The 10881-nt window shown below is 32.2% G+C and overlaps 1 protein-coding gene across 1 annotated transcript; it reads left to right on the top strand.

Moving 5' to 3' along the window:
* Positions 1-285: 285 nt before the first annotated feature.
* LOC130979527 (2-hydroxy-palmitic acid dioxygenase mpo1-like) lies at positions 286-3588 on the top strand. The gene is made up of 4 exons (XM_057902986.1): positions 286-1067; positions 2477-2539; positions 2762-2833; positions 3259-3588. Exons 1-4 carry the CDS (start codon positions 711-713, stop codon positions 3376-3378), a joined length of 612 nt encoding a protein of 203 aa, XP_057758969.1. The 5' UTR covers positions 286-710; the 3' UTR covers positions 3379-3588.
* The last annotated feature ends 7293 nt before the right edge of the window (positions 3589-10881 follow it).

Genomic DNA, 10881 nt, shown 5'->3' with positions numbered 1-10881 from the left:
AAAACATGGATACTTATGCAAATTATGAGAAATTAAAAAAGATACTTGTGTATTTTGAGTTATGATAAAATAAATAAATCTATTACATTTAATTAAAAATTTAATATACTAGACTATTTTTAGTAACGTAAAAAGATCAAAACATGAAACAAAAATTTTCAACTCGTGCATTGCACAGAATTTCTATTAGTATTATTATATATCAGGTTGATAAATGTTTTTTTTTTTAATAGTAATTGGGTTGAAAAGTCCAGAAAAAATAAATAAGCGGGCGTTCGTCACACTTGCCCGTCCCACTCCGACACTGCGTGCAGAGACGGATTATGCAGGTTTTTCCTTAAAGGTGGATTCATTCAATGTAACTCCACTATTTTACCTACCATGGATCCTTCTTTGTCCCTTGTAAGTTAGCACGACTTAAGAGTATCTCAGCAACATACGATATGAATGATCGGTGATTCTGTTTCCCCGCTTTTCAGTTCAATCAATCACACATTCTAAACAAACCTAACCAGTATTAATTTATACGACTAAACATTCTCAACTTTCATCATCCAAAAGTTCCCCTCACTAGTTCATTCCAAACGTTAATTACGTCACCCTATTCGTCAAACCTTGCCCATAAAAATCCCGTGTTCCCTGATTCTTCTCTCATAGCTCCCATTTAATTTCTTTTCAAGAATCCCCAAAGGAACTTTTCCCTGTTATCGATGGGAAAGATTGGATTATTCAATCTTGAAGACGAGTTTGCTTTCTATGGAGCATACCATAACAACCCAGTTAACATAGCAATCCACGAGTTCTTTGTTTGGCCAATATTCTTCACAGCACTTGTCATTCTCTACTTCATCCCCCCCTTCTTCAATCTCCCAAACCTTGAGTTTTCTCTATGGCAGAGCGATGTGGTTTTGGTTTGGAATGTAGGCTTCATTGTTGCTCTGATCTACGCTGCTTATTATGTAATCTTGGATCCTAAAGCTGGTTCCTTGGGTGCTTTGCTTTGTGCTCTGTGTTGGGTTGTTAGCAGTTTTGTTGCAAGACCACTTGGCTTCTCTCTGGCTTGGAAGGTAAATTAGGTTGTTTGGTTTTTTTCAATTTTTTGTGTGCAAGTCTAAATGATAAGATTATAAGAATGAGATACTGTTCTTGTGATTGTTCTTTTTTATTTCTTATTTTCTTAACTCGTGCTGAAATTCAACTTCTATTGAGTAAAATCGTTAATTTATCCCTTGAATGATTGAAGCATTGAAAAGTTGGCTATTATAAGTATGAAAGAGGCTAATGATAAAGTCCCCGGAAACCTATTTAGGCATTGAAGTTACAAAAAAACCGAGTTCTAGCTGATGGTTGGTGAAATTTGTTAAATAAGATTTATCTTTCATGTTGTACTAACTATGTTGGTGGTATAATCACTCCTATCTAGAGTGACAGTCTAGATCGAAATCTAGACATTTTAGTTATAGAAGCTTTGGTACCAATATCATGAACTGTTTATCTCTGAGTTTGAGTTGTGCACGTCAATGATTTTATATAAAGTCACATGTGTTTTTCATCTATGACTACAAATAATGGAGAAGGACCCCAGTTTTGATTCATCTTTTCATCCCTACATGATTTTCCAACTTACCCACAATGTAAGTAACCTATGAAATCGGAAACTACTTTAGCATACAATGCTAAGATTGGGATAGAAAAAAGTCCAGCGAGTGCTGTTCAACCTTTTCTGAGATGGAAAATTTTATGTTAAGTGGTAAAATCTTATAAATGAAAGAGCAATGTGTTACTATGATAAAACATCAGATGCAATGAAAAAATAACTTTGAAAACAGCAAACAAAGCCTTGTTACATATAGTGAAGTAACTTGGGTTGTCTCTGGCCATGACATGATCGTTTACTCTCACTCTGTAGTTACTATAACTTTGACTATGTACACTAGTTCCTAAACTCATCATTTCTTGTACATTTGTGCTTTCACTCATTCATTCTCATCTCCACTATCATAGAATATAACCATCGAGTTTGGTAGGCATTCATAGAGATCATAATTAATGGCTAAGCATTTATCCATTTCATCCATATATATATAAATATATATATGACATCCCATCCCTTTATAAGATGGAATTATAATGAGTAAGTTTTTATAAGTATGATAATTTGGAAATTAGGGAGGGGATCAAGATTCAAATCCCTATTGAGAGAGAAAATTCAGTTAAGAAAAAGAGTTATTGAATGAGAGAGAGATTAGAGAGGAGAGATATAAGAGACGTTTAATTTTCTTTTCATATAACTTGTTGATCATGAAACTATGGCATTGACAAAGCTTCATTTTTGAAATCAGTACCTGTGCTTCTTTTTCGGTTAGCTAATTGCAATCAATAATCATGCAAAGAAGACTAATATTTGCTTTGTTTATACATAGCTGTCAATTTTAATTAAATCTCAATCCTCAAAGAAAAACATCATGTTTTGTAGGTTGTCCTGGTGGCTCAGGTTGTATGTTGGACGGCGCAGTTCATTGGCCATGGAGTATTTGAGGCAAGTTGTTGCTACACTAACATTTATTAAATGTGTTTATGAGTCTCACTCTGAAAATGAAACAAGAGAATCAAAAAGGGGTTTGAAAAGTAAGATGAACTCATAGTTATATAGACACTCTTTTAAAACCATTCTCTTCCTCCTTTAAAATATAATACTCGCGAACACCCACCCTTGTTGACTTACTGCATCTTACATGAACAAATTGTTTTTCATTCGCAGAAACGGGCACCTGCTCTTTTTGATAACCTCGCTCAGGCCCTTGTAATGGCTCCTTTCTTTGTGTTGCTGGAGGTAAGATACTTTTATGCCTATGGTTAGTTCTGGAATAAAAATAATGATTTTTTTGAAAAAGAAAAAGAAAAAAAAATGAGCTTCACCTATAACTAACCATCAAAACTTATCTATGAAAAATTTCACTCTATTTCTAAGACTATGCTTAAGAAATATTTCAAAAGACGAAAAGATACATAAACACAGAGATCATGGAGATAAATCAGAAAATCAAGTGAAATTTGTACCAAGACATGTTTTTTCTCACTCTGTATGCTTTTTTTTTTCCAAACAGATTTATATCTTTTAGCGTCTCCCTATTTTTGCTTGGAGACAGTTATCAAATATGGCCTATATTGTGTTTTTATGTTGCATGCTTTATGCTCTTCCTTGATATTAGTTCATTCCTTGATTGTTCATTTATTCATTCATTTGTTTTGATGCAGGCTCTCCAAACTTTATTTGGTTATGAACCGTACCCTGGATTTCAAGCAAGTGTGCAAGCAAAAATAGAAGCTAACATCAAAGAATGGAAAGAAAAACATCATAAACTAATAATGTCTTAGCTTTATGCTTGGGTTTGTGTATCTATTGTTACTAGCTAGTCTCTATTTTCCAATGATGAGGTGATGAATAAAGTTCTATAAAATGATAATACGTGTGAATTATAGTCGCATATATGTATGTTATAATAGTTTATCTTTATACAGAAGACAAAATCTATGACTTTATGATACAATACAATATACCGTGTTCCATGATTTCATTTACAAATATCTGCTTTGTAAGGTTTTAGCTCTCTCATATTGGGTCTTGATGACTGAGCTATTTTTGGTAAACTTCATGCAATTTTTGGTTGTCTAAAATTGTCACGGCTAGAAATAAGTAGTATTATGACCATAATTTAATCTATTATTTTTTAAATAATTTTTTGTTATTATTATATGTATTTGTTCAATTAAAAAGATTAATATAATAATTAGTATAATTATTAAAAACTGATTTTAATAATATATATATATATATATATATATATGAGAGACTTATAATGAGAATTTATAATAGTTATAATTATATATATTTATTAATCGGACATTCTTATTAGGAACAAAGTATTAAATTTTTTTCACACGTGACTATCATGGTAATTAAAAAAGTTTCTATTATATTTTGATTCCAAACATATAACACTACAAAAGGTTATCGGATATTGTTGAATTTATTAACGGATTACCAAAATAATGTGTCAATAATCTGTTTATTGTCGAATTTAGCAGCGAAATAAATTTAACGGTATAAATTTTATCAGTAATTGTTTACTGTTTAATTTTTTTGTCTACCGCTAATTATCGGGAGATATAAACTTTAATTTGACGAAATTATAGCACTTGTTAATGTCAGATTTATCACACGGTAAATCTGACGATAATATATTATTTATTAATAATTAAATTAATAACTGTTGATGGTAAAAATAAATTTTATTTTTTTAAATAAATAATTTAAAAATTTAATATATAATTTTAAATATTTTAATTGAATCATTTTTAAACTAACAAAATTTAAATTTTTATAATTTTTTTATAATAATTTGTGTATAATTTTTAGTTAAAAATTCACAGATAAGTTCAAATATCAAAATTTATAACTAAAGAAAAAAAAATCACTCGTGTAAGGAAAAAGATAACAAAACGTAATAATTAACAATACTTTTGTTATATTGATATATGAGATAGAGTTTTAAATATAACCCATTCAGATAGTTATAAAGCAAGGAGATAATCTTATATTATCAAACCTGTTGTAGAGTAATTAAAGCTGTTAATCCTTATGTAAGTATATACGTGTTTTATAAGAATCTATCAAAAACAATAGGACAAATAAACACTTAACCACATTAGGTTCATATCATAAATCAAAATATATTATTTATTGCATAAGTGATAGATGCTCAACTAAAACTTCTTCTTAAGAATTCTATTGGTAGATTTAATTATTAAAGATCTGAACTCTAAAGATGATTATTCGTCAGCTCCATAAAAAATTCACAAAGGTTACTACAAAAAAGGTTTCTTTTTAGTACAAAGCAACTTCTACTGTAAGTCAAAGTTCATATATTCATTCGCAACTATGAAAAAGAAGAGGCATGACGAATGAATTTTTGCATGGTCTAGAATTCACAAATAAAAGCTCATTGAAAGTATAGTTTCAAAATCAACAAGAATTTTTTCTTACAAAAGATTGTATGTCACAAGTAACAAAACCCAATAAAAATAAATCGAAGTATTCAAATTTCGGGTCGTCTCTCAAAGAATTGTAGAAAAATGTGCTTCTAATTGGTTATGGAAAAGTGTGTTTTTTGGGTTTTTGAAATAAAGAGTAAGGAAAGTAAATGGTAAAAGAAGTAGACTAATAACTAGAAAAGCTCTTGGCAAGGTACGAGAACTGGATGTCCTATCCTAGTTATCCTTATCAATTGTGATGAGAATTGTTCGTTGCTACCACTTGGTCAACCTCTAACTATGAAGGTATGTCATGTAGATAAATCAATTTGATTCCTCAAGTCCTAGTCAATTCCCAAGGAAAGACTAGAGTTATTAGAATTCAAATCAACTAGCAAACACAACAATTATCAATCAACAAAGGAGTTTGACAACTCAAGCGTCTCCAATTACTCAACCTAAGCTAAGAGTATAAAAGCTAAATTAAAATCATAAATATGAAATACCTCAAATTGCATTAAACAGAGAAATCAAATCTAACATGAGAATTCATAAATTAAAGTAATAGAATAAATAAAAGTAGAAGAGAAACTAAAGTAAAGGAACATTGAACCTAGACTTGGGAAGAAATAGCATAAAACTAATAGAAATCCTAAATCCTAAAACCTAGAGAGAGAAGAGAGCTTCTCTTTCTAGAAACTACATCTAAATCCTAAAATTATGAAAAGTGAGAAGTTGTCAGATGAATGGATTGATTTCTCCACTCTGTAGCCTCTAATCTGTGTTTTTTTGGGCCGAAAACTAGGTCAAAAACAGCCTAAAAATCGCCCTAAGCGATTTCTACCGTGACAGTACGTCGCACATGTCGCGCGTACACGCCAGGTGCGCGTGCACGCCGATGGACTTTTGGCCAATGTGCGCGTGCTTTGCGCGTGCACGTCCTTAAACGCCAAGTCAACTATGGCAACTTATATATCGTTGCGAAGCCGCGAACATTAGCTTTCTAAAGCAATTGAAACCGCCTCATTTGGACCTCTGTAGCTCAAGTTATGATCGATTGAGTGCAAAGAGGTCGAAGCTGACAGCTTTGCAGTTCCTTCAGTTTCTTGTATTCCTTCCACTTTTGCATGCTTCCTTTCCATCTTCTACGCCATTCCTGCCCTGTAATCTCTGAAAACACTTAACACACATATCAAGGCATTGAATGGTAATGAGAGAGGATTAAAATTATCTAAATTAAGACCAAAGAAAAATGTTTTCAATCATAGCACAAAATCAGGAAGAAAAATGTAAAACATGCGAATTCAATGAATAAGTGTGAGATTAGTGGATAAAATCCACTCAATTAAGCACAAGATGTGCCACGAAATAGTAGTGCATCAAATCTCCCCACACTTAAACATTAGCATGTCCTCATGCTAAGCTCAAGAGAAACTATAAGAGTGAAGAGGAATGGTAGGATGTATGAAATGCAATCTATTTATATGAATGCAGCTATATGCAAAATGTTTCTACCTACTTGGTTAAAAGTAAACAAATCCTTCAAGAAGAAATATGAACTGGATATCACTAATTCAAATCATAAAATAAGGTACAAGTAAACTTGCAAAAGAAGATAGCTCATGAAAGCCGGGAACAAGGAATCGAGCATCGAACCGTCATCGGAAGTGTATACACTCTAATCGCTCAGGTGTTTAAGGTTCGATTCTCTCAATTCTCTACTAATCTTGCTTTCTAAGACTTGCTCTTCTTCTACCAATCAACAAAGAATTATTGCATAGATACACATATCAAGAGGTCTTTTAAAGGTTATAACGGGGCCAAGGTCAAGGTAGGATTGTATTTGGTCAAGTGGACTGAAATCTGAATCCTTAATTAACCTAAACTTCTCACCTTAACTTAGGACAATCCATATAATCATAATATAAAATCAATAACTACCCATTAACTGTGTTTACTACATATTTATGCATTTCAAGTTTTGAGTCTGAATCCTTAATTAACCTAAACTTCTCACCTTAACTTAGGACAATCCATATAATTATAATATAAAATCAATAACTACCCATTAACTGTGTTTACTACATATTTATGCATTTCAAGTTTTGAGTACAGTACATATGCATTGCTATCGCCATTTACTTTGGGACATTTTGTCCCCTTTTAGCATTTGCTCTTTTGCTTTTCTTTTTTTCTTTTTTCTTTGTATTATTTTTTTTTTGTCTTTCTCAATGTATATGATTAAGGTATTGCATGCATAAACATGTGTTAATGTTCTTTTTCACATTTTATCAAGAATATACAACACCCAATTCTCAAACCAAATATTTTCAATCCCAATTTTCCCACACTTAATTCGTGAGCACTTTCACTAGTCTAAGCTAACCAATGATTCAAATTAGGGACATTATTGTTTTCCGCTTAGAGTTAATGATGTGCTAAAATAAAGAACAAATGGGGTAAAATAGGCTCAAATTGATTTGCAAAGGATAATGAAAAGGTAAGACCATATGGGTATGTATGCTCAGAGAAACAAATGCCTCAATCATATAAGTGCATGCATACATCAAACTATGGAAATATAGAATTAAGCAAGATATAGATCACAATTTTAGAGAGAACAACACACACCAAAACAAAATATTGGTTGATAAAATGCAACCAATCAAATAGGCTCAATATCTCACTGATTTTGTGTGTTCGAGCTCTAAACCATGTTCCCAAAATAAAATTTCTTCAAACAAGTTTAACAAAAGTTTTAATTCAAATTAGTGAAATACTCTAAAAAGTTTCTTGAAAAAGAATTCATCATTTCAACCAAGTAATGGTAATATATGCACAAAATTAAACAAACATGCAATCAAACATGCAAATGCAATAATGAACTAACAAAGGAAATTTAAACAATGGTATTGAGTCAGAAAGTACTAACCACCGGAAGTCGGTATCGACCGATTTTGACGAACGGATTCTTGGTAGTAAAGAATTTTACAAATAAAGTCTCGTTGAAAGTATAACTTCTAAACCAGTAAAGAATCCTTTCGTACAAAAACATGTTTGTCACTAAAGCAAACCCAATAAAAATTAATAATCGAAGTATTTAAATCTCGGGTCGTCTCTTAAGAAATTGCAAGGAGGTGTGTTATTATTGGTTATGAGAAAAGTATCCTTTTGGATTTTTGAAAGGTTTGAACAAGGAATGTAAATGACAAGGAAGTAAACTAATTATCATGAAAACCCTTGCAAGGTAAAAGAACTGACGTCCTATCCTAGTTATCCTTATCAATTGTGATAAGAATTGGCTTTTGCTCCTATTGGTCAACCTCTAACTATGAAGGTATGTTAAGTGGATAAATCAATTTGATTCCTCAGGTCCTAGTCAATTCCTAAGAAAAGACTAGAGTTAGGGGAATTCAAATCAATCAGCAAAGAATTCCAATTTTCAATCAACAAGGAGTTTGATAACTCAAGTGTCTCCAATTACTCAACACAAGCTAAGAATGTAAAAAGCTAAATTAAAATCATAAATATGAAATACCTTAAATTTCATTAAATAAAGAAATCAAATCTAATATGGAGTTCATAAACAAATAAAAGAGAAACTTAATTAAAAGAACATTGAACCTAGAATTGAGAAGAAATTGAAAAAAGAAATCCTAAATCCTAAAACCTAAGAGAGAGGAGAGAGCCTCTCTCTCTAGAGAACTACATCTAAAACCTCAAATTCTAAAAAGTGAGAAGTTGTCTGATGAATGGATTGATTCCTCCACTCTGTAGTCTCTAATCTGTATTTTCTGAGCCGAAAACTGTGTCAAAAATAGCCCAGAAATTGTCCCCACCGATTTCTACAGTGACAGTACGTCACGCATGTCGCGCGTACGCGCCAGGTGCACGTGCATGCCGATGGACTTTTGGTCAATGTGCGCATGCGCGTCCTTAAACGCCAGATCAACTATGGAAAATTATATATCATTGCGAAGTCCCGGACGTTAGCTTTCAACGCAACTAGAACCGCCTCATTTGGACCTCTGTAGCTTAAGTTATGATCGATTGAGTGCGAAGAGGTCGGGGCTGACAGCTTTGCAGTTCCTTCAGCTTCTTGTATTCCTTCCACTTTTGCATGCTTCCTTTCCATCCTCTACGTTATTCCTGCCCTATAATCTCTGAAAATACTTAACACACATATCAAGGCATCAAATGGTAATGAGAGAGGATTAAAATTAGCTAAATTAAGACCAAAGAAACATGTTTTCAATCATAGCACAAAATCATGAAGAAAAATATAAAACATGCGAATTCAATGAATAAGTGTGAGATTAGTGGATAAAATCCACTCAATTAAGCACAAGATGTGCCACGAAATAGTGGTGCATCAAATCTCCCCATACTCAAACATTAGCATGTCCTCATGCTAAGCTCAAGAGAAGCTATAAGAGTGAAGAGAAATGGTAGGATGTATGAAATGCAACCTATTTATATGAATGCAGCTATATGCAAAATGTTTCTACCTACATGGTTAAAAGTAAACAAATCCATCAAGAAGAAATATGAACTGGATCTCACTAATTCAAATCATAAAATAAGGTACAAGTAAACTTGCAAAAGAAGATAGCTCATGAAAGCCGGGAACAAGAAATCGAGCATCGAATCCTCACCGGAAGTGTATACACTCTAATTGCTCAGGTGTTTAAGGTTCGATTCTCTCAATTTTCTACTAATCTTGCTTTCTAAGGCTTGCTCTTCTTCTACCAATCAACAAAGAATTAATGCACAGATACACATATCAAGAGGTCTTTTAAGGGTTGTAATGGGGTCAAGGTCAATGTAGGATTGTATTTGGTCAAGTGGACTGAAATCTAAATCCTTAATTAACCTAAACTTCTCACCTTAACTTAGGACAATCCATATAATCATAATATAAAATCAATAACTACCCATTAACTGTGTTTACTACATATTTATGCATTCCAAGTTTTGAGTATAGTACATATGCATTGCTATCGCCATTTACTTTGGGACATTTTGTCCCCTTTTAGCATTTGCTCTTTTGCTTTTCTTTTTCTTTTTTTTTTCTTTGTATTATTATTTTTTTGTCTTTCTCAAAGCATATGATTAAGGTATTGCATGCATAAACATGTGTTAACGTTCTTTTTCACATTTTTTCATGAATATACAACACCCAATTCTCAAACCAAATATTTTCAATCCCAATTTCCTCACACTTAATTCGTGAGCACTTTCACTAGTCTAAGCTAACCAAGGATTCAAATTAGGGACATTATTATTTTTCGCTTAGAGTTAATGATGTGCTAAAATAAAGAACAAATGGGGTAAAATAGGCTCAAATTGGTTTGCAAAGGATAATGAAAAGGTAAGTCCATATGGGTATGTACGCACAGAGAAACAAAGGCCTCAATCATATAAGTGCATGCATATATCAAACCATGGAAATATAGAATTAAGCAAGATATAGATCACAATTTTAGAGAGAACAACACACACCAAAATAAAATATTGGTTGATAAAATGCAACCAATCAAATAGGCTCAAAATCTCACTGGTTTTGTGTGTTCGAGCTCTAAACCATGTTCCCAAAATAAAATTTCTTCAAACAAGTTTAACAAAAGTTTTAATTCAAATTAGTGAAATACTCTAAAAAGTTTTATTTCAACCAAGTAATGGTAATATATGCACAAAATCAAACAAATATTCAAGCAAACATGCAAATGCAACAATGAACTAACAAAGGAAATTTAAACAATGGTATTGAGTCAGAAAGTACTAACCACCGGAAGTCGGTATCGACCGATTTTGACGAACGGATTCTTGGTAGTAAAGAATTTTACA

Source organism: Arachis stenosperma, chromosome 5 (assembly GCF_014773155.1).
Source record: "Arachis stenosperma cultivar V10309 chromosome 5, arast.V10309.gnm1.PFL2, whole genome shotgun sequence".
In the NCBI taxonomy this organism is placed as follows: Eukaryota; Viridiplantae; Streptophyta; class Magnoliopsida; order Fabales; family Fabaceae; genus Arachis; species Arachis stenosperma.
This window is presented reverse-complemented; position numbering and strand designations above follow the sequence as displayed.